The sequence below is a fragment of the Dermacentor albipictus genome, chromosome 5 (genome assembly GCF_038994185.2).
Source record: "Dermacentor albipictus isolate Rhodes 1998 colony chromosome 5, USDA_Dalb.pri_finalv2, whole genome shotgun sequence".
Classification (NCBI taxonomy): Eukaryota; Metazoa; Arthropoda; class Arachnida; order Ixodida; family Ixodidae; genus Dermacentor; species Dermacentor albipictus.
Window position 1 is genome coordinate 23070396 of NC_091825.1, and position 19242 is coordinate 23089637.

General features: G+C 47.7%; 1 protein-coding gene across 15 annotated transcripts in view; it reads left to right on the top strand.

Moving 5' to 3' along the window:
* Positions 1 to 19242, top strand: part of LOC135898235 (neprilysin-1-like) — a 521227-nt gene that overhangs the window by 453658 nt on the left and 48327 nt on the right. For 10 of the 15 annotated variants that reach the window (XR_011514790.1, XR_011514789.1, XR_010563290.1 and 7 more), the window contains one exon: positions 16162 to 16274. The exons of the other annotated variants lie outside the window; for them this stretch is intronic. Coding sequence is in view for 7 of the 10 variants with exons in the window: in XM_065427075.1 (XP_065283147.1) it covers positions 16162 to 16274 (113 nt within the window). In the remaining 3 variants the exon portion in view is untranslated. The remainder of the gene's footprint in view (positions 1 to 16161; positions 16275 to 19242) is intronic. 15 annotated transcript variants of the gene reach the window in all.

Genomic DNA, 19242 nt, shown 5'->3' on the forward strand with positions numbered 1-19242 from the left:
GTCTCCGGCAGGTGCAAGTAGCCAGTCAACGAGCGATCGACGGCAGCCATCTTTTATTCCTTTGGGAAGGCGCAGCCTGCGGCTATTCAGAAAAATATTTCAGGTCTGTTCCGCATGTTAATGCATCTTTAACGCGTAGAGATGCAGGGAAAAGACGGGGAATGCGGGAGATGGAAATTCAAGACGATGAGCAAAACGTTAACAAGATGAATGCAGGAGCGAACGTTTCGACAACTGGACTTGTCTTCTTTAAGGCGACGTACGCTTTCCTTGCCACAGTATATATAGGTGGCGTACTTCTAAAGCGGAGAGGGTGTAGAGGTCACTTCGACGCCGTAAGTTTTCCCGGTTTTGTGACGTCGCGTGGCAGGCAGGTGAAGTGGAAGCAGCCCGAACAGTTTTGACCAATAGCCTAAGAAGATTGATGAAAAGGCGTCGAATCAGAAATAACTTTGTTTTGTTCGGTCCAATGATACCTAGTTGTGCGTGTGGGTCATAACAGATGGGGAGCTATCACGGTTTTCAGGAAGTCACATGACAGACAAGGGAAGTGGAGGTGGTTGAAAAAAGTTTTTTTACCTATCCCGGAGGGCTCAATGCACAATTAAGATATAAAAATTTGGAATAGCTTTACGTTATAGCGCCCTAGGTTTGTGCAATTCAGTGTGCGCCGCTCTTCGATCAACGTTCGTGAAGTCAACTTGGCTAACTAGCTACGTAACAATGTAATGTACCGAAATAAAATGACAAAAAAACAGCCTTTAAATACCTGTGATGCTGTGCGAAATAGAACGCCGCCACAATGGTTGCTCAAGGACAGGAACCCGATGGATTAGAAGGTTCTGCAACAATAGCAATATTCATGGGCCGCTTTCGAAAGAGGGCTTTTCACGCCAATATTTTAGCGAGCTGCAGCAATATTGCAGTGGGTATGTGCGATCTTTACTAATCCTATCGCCATATTGAGTCACTGAGTGTGAGCCACTGAGTTTGCGGCAACTGAGGTAACAACTTTCAGCGTTCGCAGACACTGCAGAGCCACGCTTCTCGTATCGGGGAGCACGCACGCACTTCAGGTAGTGCATTTAGATGGCGTAGCGTGTGCTGAAGAATGTGCGAGAGAGGAACCCTGTTTGTTGCCACATGACGCATTACTCAGCGTGCGACGCCATACATTTCGGAAGCCATGCTGAGGCTTCGTGGCGGAACCACCACCTAGCACGGAGTGTCCTTACCTAAGCACCAAAGACGAGTCCCGCTGCAGTACAAGTATCATACATATGACTCGTGCCCACTGTGGCAATATGTTGCATCGCTATACTGATTTGCTCCTTACCGTGAACAGTCATCATGACTGGGTTCACGCACAATTTTTTGTATCTTTATTGCACTGTTGGCGAGTGTTTAAATTAACTTAATCATATTGCTCCGTCGCAAGGCCGGTTTCCGTTGAAATCTTCATCATAATGTTACCTGGCTGTGTCTATTCACAGTGCCAGTGCCACAGTCCTAAGTTGGTGCGGCATTTGTTGTAGGTAAATGGTGAAACACTGTTATGTATATTTTGCATCATGGGTCATTTTCGCGTACGCTTCGAGTATTTGGTTATGAACCGAAGCTCCACGTCAAGACGTACAAGTGTATCTGGCGCTCTGTTTGCCACTCGAAGGTATTTGATTTGATTTAACTAGATATATAAAAATGTACGGAACGCGGACATATTGGTATACTTCATTGCTTCGGCCCCTGGTGTAACGGCTGTTCATAATGTTTTGACCTGAGGGTACGTGCCTCTATGGCATCGGATAACTGCTATGTAGATAATTCTTGATGTTTTCTTTTTTCCCTTAATTCTACCGCTAAAATGAAGGCCACGAACTTCGCTTTATGCGAAGTGGGCACTTTATCCATTTCCTTGAGCTGAGTCAGTGCAGTCGGGGCAAGTTATATATTTCTGGGGGAACGGGGAGTTGAACCCGTTGTATGAAAAATATAAAAAAGAACATTATACATTATGTCAAAGAAATGCTCCAGCTACTGGTGGTTTTCCTCCACCAGGACAGGTCTTCGTGACCGAGAGGAGTCGCTGGTGAAAGGTAAAAACAACACAACTTCAGGCGTCGGCCATTAACCCGTCGCATTGGTTGCGCTTGCAAACTCCGCCCCAGCACCGACGGAGTTGTGAAAATGTATCGCTCGCGCGTCTTTCGTATTTTTTTCTTTTTCGCTTGTTGCTACAGCCAGCACGCATGACTAAACATGATCTTTTTTTGGCGTCACGTTAGCGTCGCACTCAGGTTCAGCATCAATTTAAACACTCCATCGTCTTCTCGTTTGCCAAAGGATACATCCAACGTGAGCGGGAGATATCTGCTGTAAAAGCGGGATAGATTTTAGTAACATTCTAGCGAAAATATATTGTCGCGTGGTAGTGACGGCAAAAAAAAACACAATAGCAAATACTGTGGAAGACGAAACTAAGTTTTATTGGGCGAACCTGTTTCCACAAAAAGAGGCTACACTAAAACACAACGTTAGCGGCGAACAAAGTCGGCGATCGCCGAAATCTGATCAGCGGTTCAAGCCCGTCAGCTTTTATACACGAGCCATCGAACGCGCCAGAGTAGCCACTGGTGTCGGCGTGTCCACCAGGAAGTGCCACACCATTACCGTGACGCATACATGAAGTTAGATTACACAAGGTTGGGTACCAACAGTAAGCGAATACAACCATCGATAACATTCCAGAAACTCCCGATACACGCAGGCGCGTTCCTCCCTGATAGATTACATTTGTTAGGCGGGGAAAATTGCTCACCCGAAAAAAATAAACAAGTCCGCGTGTCAATGCCCCCCCCCCCTCAACCAGCATCGTTCCAATGCTACAAACATAACAGGACAGCGAAATACAAGAGGACACTTATTAAAGACACAATGTCCAAAGTAAGACAGTCCGAAAATAAACGAAAGACCAAAGGTCCCAGCTACGCAAAGTCCTAAAGTTCATTAGCGCTGGTACAACGGCTTAAGTCGGACAATGTGGACCATTTCAGGTCATGAGCGGCGCGTTGTGATAGCGAAATGCCGTCTCGTACGACCTCATGGTCGTGTTCGCCACTGCGTCGGCTGTTCTTGTAGGGTCCAAAATAGTGGCGTAAAAGCTTCTCCGTAAGCCCTCATCAGCGTATTTGGGTCCAAACCCAAACACGGTCACCGGTCTGGTACTCGACGTAGCGTCGTCGAAGGTTGTAGTGTCAGCTGTCCATCCTCTGCTGGTTCACGATCCGTAGACGGACCAAAGGTCGGGCTTGTTCGGCGTACTGGAGACAGGTGGCGACATCGAAATTCTCTTCGTCGATTAGGTGCGGCAACATGGCGTCGAGATTCGTCTTGGGGTTCCTGTCGTAAACCAGCTTGAACGGAGAGATGTGTGTTGTTTCTTGCACCACCGTGGTGTAAGCGAAGATTACGACACGATGGCATCCCAGGTGTTGTGTTCGATGTCGACGTACATAGCTAGCATATCGACGAGGGTGTTATTCTGTGCTCCGTAAGACTACCTGTCCGCGGGTGGCAGGCATTTGTCCTCCTGTTCCTTGTCTGGCTGTGTTGCAGAATGGCTTGGGTGAGTTCCGCTGTAAAGGCCGTTCCTCTGTCGGTGATGAGGATTTCTTGGGCGCCATGTCGCCGCAGGATGTTCACGCCAAAAAGTTCGCAACTTTGGCTGTCCTACCTTTCGCCAGAGCTTTTGTTTCAGCGAACCGACTTTGGTAGTCGGTCGCCACGAAGATCCACTTATTTCCGAACGTTAACATCGGAAACAGTCCGCACAAGTCCATCCCGATCTGCTGAAATGGTCGGCAAGGAGGCTCGATCGGCTGTAGTAATCCTGCTGGACTTGTCGGTGGTCTCTTGCGTCCTGGCAGTCTAGACATGCCTTGATGTAATGGGCGACGTTAGCGGTCAGGCGTGGCCAGCAATAATTTTCCTTTATCCTCGATAGCCTCCGGGAGAAACCGAGGTGCCCAGCGGTCGGATCGTCATGCCGGGCGTGCAGTACTTGTGGACTCAGCGCCAAAGGAATAACAAGAAGTTAGTGGGCGCGGACTGGTTAGAAGCTCTTCTTTACGAGAAGTTTATTTGAAAGTTATAGCAGCGCTAAGATATATATAGATAGAAAGATTTATTTGTCCGAAAACAAAGTGCAGAATGAGAGAGTATGGGAGGGAAAAAGCTGCCAAATGCAAATGAGGACCCCCTACGCCCCACATAGCAGCAATATCGTGAAAAACAAAGGCAATGCGATAGTTTGCAAAGTATACACAACAACAGAATTGTAAAGCAGAGAAAAATATTCTCAATACCCGTTATCATTGCATTATTGTTCTCTATCCCGTAATAAATTACATAATTATCATTTTACACAATTAAAGCAATTGCATAATTTTGCGCCAATTTCGATTACAGTATTCTAACGCCAACGTAGACAAAAATACAGATGAATAGAATTCATTCAAGTCACTTATTATGTATTGTGAAACGTAGTTTAGCCTATGTGGGAAGCGTTAACCTACGTTTACATAACACGCCATTTATTCTGTTCATTTTAGCCCGAATATTTTCAATTTGTAGGTCACAATTGAGCGTCTCAGAGAATACAGCACCAATAGATTTTATACTGGGTACAATATCAGTCTCGATATCAATGTCAATATAATATCGATATGATATCAATATTAATGCATGCACAATGGAACAAGGACGAGACACAAGCGGTGTTCCTACGAGTGGGCTGTTTTGATGTGAGAACGAAGACAATCATCGCTTAAGTGCCCTAGGGACAACGTCGGTCTTCCCTTCCAAATGCACGACGATGCTTTTTAGTTCCAGGTCTGCTCGTTGCTGTTCAGCGAAGCCCTCCGCCCTTATTATTCCAAGGAAGGAGTCGTCATCTTCATCATCTTGCGACGGCGGGTCAATGGGCGCGCGTGGTAGGAAATCGGCATCAGACTGTTTTCGTCGGGACTTGTACATTACTCTGATGTCGTGTTATTCCAGTATGAGGCTCCACCACACTAACCATGCTGAAGGGTCCTTTAAATTGGCTAACCAAGACAACGCGTGATAATAGCTAACGACTTAGAATGGCCTGCAATATATTTAAGGGTGAAACTTTCCTGTACCGCAAATTATGGCAAGGCATACCTTTCACTTGTAGAATTAATGACTTCCACTTTTGACAGCCACTGGCTAGCGTAAGCCATCATCACCTGTTCAAGTCCGTCTTTGCTATGGACAGGGATGGCATCGAAGCCTAGGCTACTGGCATGGATTTTGGTATAGACGTCTTCGTCGAAGAGCGCGAGTAACGGCGGCGGTTAAAAGCATTGTTTAAGGTCTTGAAATGTCTCGGCCTGCGGCCTTTCCCACTTGAACTCGACATCACATTAGTTACATGTGTCAGCGGCTCAGAAATGCGCGAGAAGTCCTTGACAAAACGCCTGTAGTAGTCACATATGCCAAGAAAAATACGCAGTGCATTCTTGTAGATGGCCTGCGGCACAGTTGCAGTGGCAGCTATCTTCTGCGGGTCGCGGCGGACTCCTGATTTGCTGATGACGTTTCCTAGGAAGAGAAGCTCATCGTAAGCGAAGTGGGAATTTTCTGGCTTCAGAGTCAGCCATGATAACTTGACGGCCTCTAGTACTGTCGCGAGCCACCTAAGGTAGTCGTCGAAATTTCCGGCGAAAACGACGACGTCATCCAAGTAAAGAAGAGAAGCCTACCACTTCAATCCTCCTCAAGCCATGTCCATCACGCGCTGGAACGTTGCAGTTGCCGAGCACAGTCCAGATGCCATTACCTTGAACTCATTGGGGCCGTCTGGCGTGATGAAGGCGGTTTTTTCGCGAGTGCGTCGATTTCTATTTGGCAGTGCCACACTTGACGTCGATCGACGAAAAGTATTTGGCGTTGCAGATCCGATCCGATGCGTCGTCTACCCGTGGGAAGGAGTATACGTCCTTCTTCGTAATCTTGTTCGGTCAAGGATAATCGACGCACAAGCGTAGATTTCGGTCCTATTTCTTCACCAAGAATACAGGCGATGACCACAGGCTTTTCGACGGCTAGATGATGTCGTCAGGCAGTAATTCGTTGACTTCTTACCTTATAACCTCACGTTCTCGCATCGAAACTCGTTATGGACTCTGGCGGGGTGGTCGAGCACACTCTTCGGTTGTTATGCGATGCTTTGCAACTTGTGTTTGTCAAATCCTCAATGAAGATGAAAAGCAGTCCTTGTATCGACGCAGAAGACCTCTGAGCTGTTGCTGTTTCATCAGGGCGAGACTTAGAATTATGTCGACGTCTGCTTCGAGAACTACGGTCATCGGCGTAGATGCCGCAGAATTGAAGAGCACAAAGGCATTGCTGATTTCCACGATTTCTTCGATGCATGCAATCGTCGTACCCTTGTTTATGTCCTTGAACTCCTGGCTTAAGGTTCACTTTGGCTTTCCCTCCGTACAACCAAGCGATGCATGTTGCAACTCAAATTTCACGGTCGAGCAGTAGACATTAGTCGCCCTCGATGACGCCTTCTATGTCTGCGAGTGTTTCGCCACGGAAATTAATGACAATGTTGGAGCGAGGCAGGATGCTGACTTGATCCTCAAGTACACTTAAGACACGCTGACTGGAAGGCCTCTCCGTCGGGTATCGTTTGGACTGTGGGCATCGTTATCGACTTCGACCTCAGTCGATGATGGCACGGTGTAGTTTCATGAGGTCCATACCGTGAATTAGGTCTCGCGAGCACTGTTGGATGACAACGAGAGTTGCAGGGTAGGCCCGGTCATGAACTGTAATTCTTGCAGTGCAGATTCGCGTCGGCGTTACACGATGTTCTCCAGCTCTCTGAATTGGAGGTTCGTCCCATGCACCCTTGAATTTCTGCAGCTTGGCGGCGAATAATTCACTGAAGACGAAGTAGTCAGCTGCTGTGTCCACAAAGGCGGTGACTGGGTGGCCGTCTAGAAGCACGTCAAGGTCGGTTGTTCTTTATGTTGCGTAGCAGTTAGGTGTTGACATCGGATCGCGGCTGCATCGTGTTGACGAGTTGCTGGTACGTCGCGCCTCCATCGGTTGCTGTTTTTAGTTTTCACAATATGAGCTGACAGAGTGGCCCCAGGCTCACCAGCGTATGTACAGCTCTGCGGCAACCGTTAGGAGCCTGGTGAAGACTTCGTCGAGGGCTCCTCTGAGTAGAAGCGAGGTAGTCGGCGATATCACGAGGGCGTTCACCTTGCTGCGAGCGCGGTGCGTTGACAGGGACCCCTCGTAGCCCCTTTCGCGGTATGGGCATCGGTGGTAGACATGTCTGGCTTCCCCGCAGTGATAGTAAAGCGGGCCGTGGTCGGGTGCGCGCAAAATATCCGGCTTCCTCGGCTGGCTGCGCTGGGCGATGGGTGGGCGAGCTGGCGGCGGCCGGCGGAACTGCTTCGATACAGCGCCCTAGCGCAGGCGCGAAGGGGGAACGTGAGGGTGGGCTACGGTGGCGTACGTGATCGCTTCCAGCTGAGGCTGCGGCGATTAAGGTTGTCCGAATTATTGTTGGAGCTCCTCGCGTACGACGTCGGCAATTGAAGCCACCTGTGGCTGTGATGAAGGGACAACCCGTGAAGTTCCTCCCACGCGACCGTTCTGATAGTTTCGCCCTGGTCGTCGGTGACCAGTGATTGAACTCCGGCATAGTTTGTTTAGTTCTTGCCACGTTTGAATTAATGGTTCCGCATTTCCATTGTCATCTGGGTGCTGGTTGCCTCGCAAGGAAACTCGCCGTCGGTCTTAAGTGGGCTTCGTATCGTTCCGGCGAAAAGTTCATCCTTCAGCCCACGCATGAGTAGGCGAACTTTCTTAGACATTTCCGGGTCAGTGTGGCGGAATAGATGGCTCATCTTCTCCGTCTTCTGGCTCATCTTCTCCGATCGCGACGATCTCATTAGGCAGTTGCGCTCGGGTTTCTTGCAGCGCTTGGGCTCGCTCTATGCGTATAACGCTTGGGAATGTCGGCAGGAGGCCCCTTCAGAACAGGTCCCACGTCGTTAAGGTGGCTTCTCGGTTCTCGAACCACGCCGTAGCGGCGTCTTTAAGTGCGAAAAAGACATGTCGCATTTTGTCGTCGCTGTTCCAGCTGGTAAATTTAGCGACTCTCTCATACGTCTCACACCAGCTTTCCGGGTCCTCGAATGTTGAACCGCGGAACGTTGGTGGCTGCCTGGGCTGCTGCTGCACGATCGATGTTGGCCACTCTGGTGCTCTCATTGTAGCTGCTGTCGTGCTCGTACACTTCTTGGTCTTCTCAGGCAAAAGCCCGTGCTCCGCGGGCAGACCTTGCAGCCTGCATCTAGATCACTTGTCCTTGGCGATTTTCGTGTTGTCTTCGCGGCTGGGGCTTGACTTACGGCTTTGCGGGAGCGTTCGGCACATGAACGCACTAACACCTCCATCAGGTGCCACGTGGTATTGACGGTGACTAATACAGCGGCAAATCTGTGAATGACGAAACTAAATTTTATTGCACGAACGTGTGCCCACAAAAGCAAGTTACACTCACAGTGATAGCGGCGAACACGGTCTGCAATCGTCGAAATGTGATCTGCTGGTCTGGTGCGTCGGCTTTTATACACGAGCCAGGGAACGTTCCGGAGTAATCGCTGGTACCCGCGTGTCTTCCAGAAAGTTCATCATTCGCGTCGCGCATACATGCAATCAGGGGCGCGATCGGGGATCTTTGTTCGGTAGGCGTTCTGTACGGTTGCTGCAATGTCACAAAGAGGCAGTATGCAACATTTCTCAGAATGGGGTGAGGGCAGCCAATCAGCAAGCGGTGAACTCCCCGCAAGTTTACTTCCCTCGTTTGTCGTCTGCTTGTAGACAGTATACTACAAAGCAAACTGTTTCTCGTCTTCCAATGAATGAAATCTTTATCTAAAGCGTGTATTGTTTTCTTCGAAAGCTTAAACACTTTTTCAAATAGCAGTAAGTGTGACTACTGCAATTTATAACTATTAGTTTTTCTGTGTCGTCCCTAGGGTGGTGTAGGGCACAGCGAGAAGAAAAAAGAAAGAAACGACGGGAGCAGTGGCACACTTTTCAAGAGGCAGCAACAACTTTCTAGTCGCTCACTGGCACCGATCGTGAGGTTGATTTCGCTGTCCAACCAACGCACTATTTCTTTCGAGAAACTAAAGCGACGCCGAAATTTGCTTTCTACCATTTTTTCAAACGCGTTTCGCTCCGCCACCAGCTCTCTTTCCTCCTCGAGCAACGCCAGCGCCACCACCTAAGCTCCCAACGCAAGCGCAATTTCGCAAGCGCTATTTTCTCGAATTAAACTATGGATTGGATCCGAACGTGCCATTCCGCAGCCGCAGCCGCCGGTTGGATCCAATTCAATCCACCAGATGCGTTATGAGAAGCCGGTCTCGTAAAGAGCGTGCGATCGCTCCAAACTTCCCAACTCCCGTCGGGTTCGGCGCCCAGCAGACGACGTGCTCGGCTGCACGATGTTTGACTGGAGCGTATCGTCATTTTGATATCATGGATGGATCGATGGATGTTATGAGCGTCCCCATTGCAACGGGGTGGTGGGTTGCACCACCAAGCTTTTGCTATTATACTGACTAATGTCCTACCTAGGTTAAACAATGAAAAAAAAAACACTATTAACTACCACGCCCAAATTTTCTGATCCCCTATTGCGAACTGTGCTTTTGTACATCGCCGTCTCTTGTCGTTTCCCTACTGTTATGTTTGTGCCTTAGGATTTGCCTGACGGGAGGCCAGTGCTGTGGTGTGTCGACCGTGGAGGCGGCGTTAATCCCCCCATGGTGGGTGTCCCCACGGCGTGGGTGTCCTCGCAGCTGCACGGCGTCAACGACGGAAGCGGCCGTCGGCTTACCGACTGCTATTCGGCCCCTCCTCGTGCGGACAGCAATGCACCCCACCCCTTCCTTCGTGCGGCGGCGCCAAGGGGCAACCCTTTTACCGACCACCCAAGGACTATGTTTCGACACCTTGCCTTGCAGATCGTTCGTTCCCTTTGTCGTATGCCGGGCCACTGAACTTGCCCGGCGCCCCATACCGACCGACCGCCAGATTAGCCTGACGGCGCAGCGCGGTGCCCGGAGGCGCCGGCCACTGAAAGCGGCGTTGGGAGCACCGAGGCTGCCCGGACCCTCTCTCTCTCGAACTTGTTCGTCCTTAGGGACTATCTGGGGAATCTGGGGACGGGAAGTGTTATTTAAGCAGCTTGGAGCTGCTCGGTTGGTCTCTCCTCATAACCACGCAAACTTGTACATACTGTATAAAGAATTCTTCGAGAAAGCTCTCCTCGTCTCTGACTCTGCGTGAAATGGGGTCCTGACCTCCTGCCGGCCACGCATACCTCGGCACACACAACAGCTGGATGGCGAGCGGTGGGATCGAGCCTGAAGTATGACGGACGACAGCACACCGAGATCACGGGGACGGACAGCTCAGGGCTGGTGAGTGTTGGCTTTGCTCTTTGAGTGACCAGGCTGACTGGATAGAGGTGTAATCCTAGTAGCTGGTAGGGACCTGCCGCAGAAGCGTGTGTTTTGGTACTTCTGGGTAGAGGTCGAGGCATTGTCACACCAGTGTTTCGTGATGGATCTCAAACGGTTGCTTAGAACTCAGCTCATATCCCTTTGCGAGGAGCTAGGCGTTGAAGTTCAGCTTCAAATGACGAAAGCAAGTATCATTGAAGCGATTGAGAGCACGGATCTTGCGAAAGAGGAAATCGTAGAAATGTGGAACGAAATCCTAAGGCGCAAGGCGGACGAGCAGAAGCTAACAGAGCTTCAGATAGAGAAACTTCGACTTGAAGTCGAGTTGAGAAAGACAAGTGTGGTTCCGGAATCAGAGGGAGCAGGTAGACATGACCTTTATGATCTATCTAAACTTATGCAGCCCTTCAAGGTTGGGCAAGATATAGGCCTGTATCTAGTAAATTTCGAAAGAACTTGCGAAAAGTCAACATTTGTTCGCAGCACTTGGGCGCGGCGCTTGCTTAGTTTGTTGCCATGCGAGGTAGCAGATGTGCTTGCGAGGTTCCCTGCGGATGATTCTGACGACTATGATCAGGTAAAAGAGAGCCTATTGAAGCGGTTTCATTTGTCAGCAGAGGCATTCAGGCAGAGATTTCGAAGTCTGAACAAAAGGCAGGGCGCCACTTTTGCTGAGTTTGCTTATGAGTTAAAGGTAAATTTGGCCGAGTGGTTAAAGGGCGCCAAAGCTTTTGGCAGCTTCGAAAAGGCGTTAGAAGTGTTTGCCTTGGAGCAGTTTTATTCAAAGGTGCCGGAGGCAATGAAACTTTGGATCCAAGACAGAGATCGTGTCGAGTCGGTGCAGTCAGCCGCTGACCTGGCGGATCAGTATGCCTCACGCAGAGGAATTAAAGAGGAGGCTACGATCGCCAGTGCCAAGGAAAAGAGAGGCTGGGAGGGTACAGCTAGGCCCAGTAATGGGAAAGATGCTGTGAAAGAAGTGGAGCCGAAGGTTCACGAGCAGCCGATAGGGAAACAAGATAGAGAGATTCGCGAGAAGCGTTCACAGAAGAGCTTGTTCGGAGAACGGAGGCCGGTGACGTGCTTTAACTGTAACGAAACCGGTCACATAGCTGTCGGCTGCCGCAAACCAAGGGTTGTGTTTGCGTACGTTTCGGACTCGCAGACTAATGATGAGCTGCTCAAACCGCACCTGTCTAAACTGCAGGTGAATGGGAAAAGCTGCAACGTGTTTCGGGACAGTGGAGCAACCATTGACTTGGTGCACCCAGATTATGTGAAGCAGGAGCAGTACAATGGCAAATGCGCTTGGATAAAGCCTGTGTTAGAAGACACGAGTGTCTGCCTTCCGGTCGCAGATGTGGTGCTAAGTGGGCCGTTCGGTGAAGTGTGTACTGAGGCAGCTGTTTCTAACAAGCTGCCGCCGCAGTACACTTACTTGTTCTCTAACCGCACCGATCGCCTACTGAGGGACCAGGATAAACTTTGGGTAGAGGGTAGCGTTCCGGCTCTAACGACATCTAAAGCGCGTGCCTTGGCTCCTAAACCGGAAATTAAAGAACAGGATACTGACGTGGAAGTGAGCAATCCACTCGGCGATGAGTGCGAAATTGAGCCGGAAAGCCCTTCAATATCAGTGAGTAGTGAGGGAGAGACTGTTAAGCATGAGAGAGAGATTGCAGAAAATGCAGCGGTGAAGGCTCTTGGGCAATCAGGCAGACAAACCAAGTTCGAGAGCGCATTGATGAAGGACGTCGAATGTGTCGACGGGTTGTTTGTCCTGCCGTGCTCTAGTTCACTAGATAGCATGCTAGCAAAAGTGACGAGAGAGGTTCTCATGAAGGAGCAAACAGTTAATTTGGCTCTCAACATGACGGAGGAAGTGGCGACAGAAATTCCGTGTCTAAGCGAAATGAAGGAAATTACGGGTGCGAAAGATGTGATGAGGGTCGCTGCGTCTCGGGTAGCTTTGACAGACCTGCGATTGGCTGATCCAAATAACTTGGTAGAAGAGAACATGGATTTGTTTCCTCAAAATCCAGGAAAGACGGAACTGATGGCTCACGACATAGAACTCGCATCCGAGACTCCAGTGAAGTCACGAGCTTACAGGACGGCACCGAGACAGCAGGAAATGTTAAAAAGAGAAGTTGAGCGGATGCTGGAACTTAGAATAATCGAGCCTTGCGAGAGCTTCTATGCTTCTCCGCTCATTCTTGTAGAGGTCCCGGGTAAAGACCCACCGCCTAGCATTGAATATAGGAAGCTGAATGCGACAACCAAAGATCAGATGTGTCCCATTCCCCAATATTCAGAACAAGCGGCTCCACTGACCGATGTCCTAAGAAAATCGGCTCTTGAAAGAGTAATTTGGGATGACGCCAAGGCGGACGCGTTTCAGGGGCTAAAAGCGGCTCTCTCGGCTTCTCCCGTGCTGCGTGCACCGAACTACGACCGACCCTCCATTGTACAGTGCGATGCAGGCAATCGTGGGTTGGGGGTCGTGTTGTGTCAGGAGGGTGACAATGGTGAAGAGCACCCAGTGTTATGCGCCAGCCGAAAGCTCACGGTGCGAGAGGAGGCCTATAGCGCATCGGAAAAAGAATGTGCATGCCTTGTTTGGGCATCTCAAAAACTAGCCTGCTACCTTTACGGAACGACATTTGTCTTTGTGACCGATCATTGCCCGCTAAAGTGGCTGGCTCAAATGTCAGGCAAGAATCCCCGATTGTTAAGGTGGAGTCTAGCACTTCAGGAGCTGAATTTCAGCGTGCGCTATCGAAAGGGAGCGGCCAACGCCAATGCTGATGGTTTAAGCCGCGCCTTTTAGTTTATCTTGCCAGCTTGTACTAGATTTCTTTTGTCTGCAACTGTATAGTTTTGTTTATTTGCATTGTGAAGAAGCGAGAACACTTGTGTGACTGCCAGAAGTTAACGAAGTACATATATAGGAGTTTTCACTGTCAATGTCAGCTTGGTCGCTTGGCGAGTACGGCTTGCACTGCCGAGCCAGTGGTTTCGTCCTACGTGATTTAGGAGAAAATCAAGAGACAGGAGGCGAAGCAGATCTCTTCCGTCGAGCAGCTGAGACTTCTCACCGTACGAGATCTTCCCCGTCGGCGGAGGAGCTGTTATGTTTGTGCCTCAGGATTTGCCTGACGGGAGGCCAGTGCTGTGGTGTGTCGACCGTGGAGGCGGCGTTAATCCCCCCATGGTGGGTGTCCCCACGGCGTGGGTGTCCTCGCAGCTGCACGGCGTCAACGACGGAAGCGGCCGTCGGCTTACCGACTGCTATTCGGCCCCTCCTCGTGCGGACAGCAATGCACCCTACCCCTTCCTTCGTGCGGCGGCGCCAAGGGGCAACCCTTTTACCGACCACCCAAGGACTATGTTTCGACACCTTGCCTTGCAGATCGTTCGTTCCCTTTGTCGTATGCCGGGCCACTGAACTTGCCCGGCGCCCCATACCGACCGACCGCCAGATTAGCCTGACGGCGCAGCGCGGTGCCCGGAGGCGCCGGCCACTAAAAGCGGCGTTGGGACCACCGAGGCTGCCCGGACCCTCTCTCTCTCGAACTTGTTCGTCCTTAGGGACTATCTGGGGAATCTGGGGACGGGAAGTGTTATTTAAGCAGCTTGGAGCTGCTCAGTTGGTCTCTCCTCATAACCACGCAAACTTGCACATACTGTATAAAGAATTCTTCGCCGAGAAAGCTCTCCTCGTCTCTGACTCTGCGTGAAGTGGGGTCCAGACCTCCTGCCGGCCACGCATACCTCGGCACACGCAACACTACTTCTACCAATCCACCAATCGCCTCTTACTGCTGCCTGTTGCGGACATGTTTGCTTTACCACTGCTCCCGCTGAAACCAAGGACTTCAAGGAGGCCAGTGGTGCCTAAATCGACCACTGGGTAGCCGTCTTCACATTCTAATAAAACGAGAGTTCAACAACGTGGCTGCGCTCCCTGGCTGGCGACGTCGGGGCGAAGTGGGCCAATCGCGCCCGCCGGTAACCGAACGAACGTGCCGAACAACGATCTGCGATCGCACCCCAGATAGATCACACGAGGCTCCGTGACAATAGACAGCACATGGAACCTTCAATAACATTCGAGAAACTTCCGATACATGCAGGCGTGTCCCGCGCTAAGCGACAACATTTGTTAGACGGTGAAAAGCGCTCACCCGAAATAGATGAACAACTCCACGTGTCGATATCTAATCGCGGTTAGTTTCGCTTACCTCTCGTTGCGACGTTTTTCAATCAATTTTAATTTCATTTCCTTTGTAATCAATCTTAGTTATTTTATATCCATTGTGTTTCATTTTGGATCATTTATTCTTATGTCTTACCCTCGCTTGATGTTTTGTTTTATTTGTGTATATTATTTTATTTGGTAAAGCTGGTCTTATTTTTTCTGTGTCTTCCTTTCTTCTTCCCATTCTTTTTTAATGCATATTCAAGGACCTGTGGGAAGGTTGTGAACAAAGTGAATCTTAAATAAGGATAGAATAGTACAGACAAATCTTTTCAACGAAATGTTATACCAATTATGAATGTAGGATGAATTCGCACTGCTTTCCCAGTTGTAATAATGCAAGGGGCGAAAGCAAGTGAAGAAAGAAGATTTGGCGCAAGTGGGAACCGCCCCAAAATTATGCACACAACGCGTGGCGGTCTACTATTAGGAGAAGCCGGAAAAAAGAAAGGCAGCAACGTTAACCAGACAAACAACGGAATTGTCTATATACAATGTTTGCGTGAGCTAGGGTTCCTGGAAGCCACGGAGTAAATTTGGAAACATGTTCTTAAACGTTACTGCCGTACAATGTCAATTTAGGACAAGAGACCGGGCACTATTACATTGGTGTGCTTTCTAAGGCAAACTACCCGATTGGACACCCTATGAGAAAAATATGGGAATATCTTAATCGCAATTTTTAGGTATCACTGCAAGCCCGCACGCGCACGCGCTCTTCTTTGGTCCACTTGCTTAGCTTCGAATCAGATTTACCCAATAACAACCTCATTCTTATGAATTTTCCAGATTATGTCGTATGTCAAGTATTCCTTGACTATTTTTCTGTTGCCAAGGTGGCTTGTTACTTGTCACCGTAAATTTGGTGGGTGTTCCGCATTCCACAGCGTGATCGTGAGCTGAGGGGTCGATAGCAGGGCTAAGTTGCAGGGCCATGCACGTAGGTGCCTTAGCAGGGCTAAGGCACCTACGTGCATGGGTGCCCAAGAAAGTCACAGGGCGAAAATCACGCCATCGTTGACCAATGGGTAGATAAACGCGAACGTAAGGTACGGGTCGTAGTTTCTCTTGTCGACGCTAATGTGCCTCTTCTTCAGTTTTATTTCCCCTAGTTGTACATCTACGGCTATCGCAAATATAGCATTTTTCCAGATTTACTTTCACCAACTCTGTAAAATATTACTTATATGCGCTCTATAACTTTATATTCTTTTGGTTTTGTAGCTTAGGTTCGGCTTGGACTTGCCTGACTGGCATAAAGGTTCTTGGGCTAGAATCGCCTAACGGAAATACAATATTTATTTCTAGATACCTAATCTTAAGAGAGAGGAATTTTTCGCCGCATCTCTGGCCGTTATGAAAGAGAAAGTACTGAACGACTTCTTTAAGCTCAGGCGGCATGGTCATGCACCAGACTTCGGGTAAGTGTTGCAACATTTTGTCAGTATGCTTGTGAATGGAAACATTGCACTTAAAAGTGATGCATAACAACCGAATGTGTGAACGTATTCACATCACCACCCTTTATCTTATTTCATCAGTACTTATATTTAAAGACGCTTTTGATAGATTTGCTTCTTCGCAAGAAACGATATGACGCTTCTAGGAGTGCAATTGTATTTCGTGCCGAAAATTATTTTTATTTATTCATTTACAAATACTGCAGGCCCTATTCGGGCCCAAGCAGGAGTGGTTACATCAATAGTAATAAACAAGGCTGGGAATCAAAGAAATAGAATACAGAACAATACAAATATAAAATAAGATATACAGGAACATCAGCCTTTGAAATTTAGACTTATCAACAATAAATACGATATAGGAACAAGAGTTGTAGTTTGCAACTCAACAACAAAGCACTGAAAAACCATGTACACGCAACAGATCACTCAATTCAGCATTTTCACCTAATTTTATTACAGAACACATACGATGATCAATTAATTTCTTTCCCTATGTGCATGATGCTATTAATCAAAAGAAAAAACCATTCACAAGATGAACGAGCGATTGTGTGGTATTAGCGCTAACTATTTCTTGTGATAATTTATTCCACAATAAAATAGCATGAGGAAACAGGGAATATTGATGCATGCTAAGGTGACTGAATGGTTGCCTGACTGTTTTGTTGTGTTGTGTACGGGCAAAGCGTATTGACGGCTCGGGTATGTGACGTTCACGCTTTATGTGACCATGGTACCATGGTAGAGCTGATAGATAAATTTTAATCTGCATACCATTCTGCGATGATCGAGTTTTTTCACCTTCGCTTTATCGCGAAGAACTGATACGCTCGAGAAGCGCGAATAGGTAGAATAGATGAACCTCAAGACCATGTTCTGAACCCTTTCTATTTTTTTTATTAAATATTGCTGATACGGGCTCCAGATTAGGTCCGCATATTCTAATTCTGGCCTGATGAGAGCTTTGTATGCTGTTAACTTTACAGCAGGTGACGCATGACGTAGTTTTCGTTTTAAAAATGCCAGCTTTTTCAGTGCGTTACTGCAAACATTATTTATATGGGGTTCCCAACTCAAAGTACTTGTGAGTGTAACGCCTAAATACTTCACCCAGCTAGTTTTTCTTAATATAAGCATTTTTAATGGTGTAGGCAAATTGTAAAGGTTCTTTTTTGTTACTAAATGTTATGCTTGCTGTTTTCGAAATATTCAGTTTCAAGCCCCATTTATCACACGATGCACTGATTGAATGCAATGCATCGTTTAGTCTGACTTGATCAGAGTGTTGATTTGTGCTGGAATAAAGGACACAATCTTCCGCAAACAGTCGGATCTTTACAGGAGGTTGCACTGAAAAATAGATATCGTTGATGTAGACCAGAAACAACAATGGACCGAGCACCGACCCTTGTGGTACTCCTGAGTGTACATCTAGTGTATCAGAGACGCAGTCGTTAACAGCCACGTATTGTTTCCTTGAAGCTAAGTAACATGCTATCCAGCGAACAATGTTGTCTCCAATACCAATAGCATGCAGTTTAGTTACTAAATCATCATGTGGAACAACGTCGAATGCTTTTGAAAAGTCTAAAAACACTGCGTCAATCTGTCCCTTCATATTTAGGGAATTTACGAAATCATCGGTTATCTCGGCTAGCTGGGTTGAAGTGGACAGACCGGAGCTAAAGCCATGTTGATTGTCATGAAGCAGTTGGTTATTTTCTAGATGTATGATAATCGCCTTAAATATAATATGTTCTAACATCTTACAAATCCTGGATGTTAGGGAAACTGGTCTGTAGTTGTTAAATTCTAATGGTGATCCAGTCTTGTGAATTGGGACTATCCTTGCGGAGCGCCAGTCAACGGGTATCAGACAAGATTCTAACGAGACTGTATATATTTTATACAAATACTCTGCTACCCAGGTCACATATCTGTTAAGAAAATCGTTTGATATTTCGTCAGGACCGGGTGATCTTCTTCTATCAAGCGTACGCAAAAGGGGAAGAATGCCCTCTTTGCTTAAGTTTACTTCAGGCATCGGTTCAAGAAGTGCATGAGATGGCAAATGTGCGTAGACATGAATTATTGGACATGAATACGAAGCCAACGCCGTTGTTACTGCACTGTGAGCTATTAGAAATATCCGCCAATTAATGTTAGCGCACTACGTGCTAATCGTGCTCTCTTTTACGCTCTCTTTTTTGTTATTATAATAATATGACAGCTGTGTAAAAACCACGTCCCTTCGACAAATCCTCTATAGCTGAGAACTGATGTTCCTGAAAACTTCACTCTGCTGTTTATGATCAAAGCAAATTTAAATAAAAGAATATATTACTGACTATACAGCATAGCGAAAGAATGCTCTGTTGAATTTCACGTATTCTAATGTCTTGTAGCGATATGATCACGTGTAGTCAACATACACCGGGTGTTTCCGCAAACATTTTCAGTTCCTAAAAGGTTTTCTGTGGCAGATAGAACAATTCTAGTTCATGAGCTGGTCTACACAAAGACGAGGAAATAATTGCAAAATAAGTGCAATGAATAATCGGCTAATTGTCTGAAAGTCCCTAGTTCAGTTTTTGACTGATTGCCTTATGGCAAACATTGCAATTTACAAATTCTTTACAATTTACATTAAAATTTACAAGTTCGCCAGATGGATCCACTTGAAACGAATTCTCAGGATGCACCAGTTTCGAATTCACTAACTTTGTGGAGAAATGCATTGGCGTTCCAGTTATGCTTCTTCATAAGTTCATAAAACTACGTTCTGGCAAGAAAATAACTGGAACGCCAATGTGTTTCTCCGCAAAGTTCGGGAATTACTATCTCGGAACTTGTGACATCCTGAGAATTCGTTTTAAGTGAATTCGCCTTGCGAACTCCGCGGATATAATTTCTAAATAGAAAATGG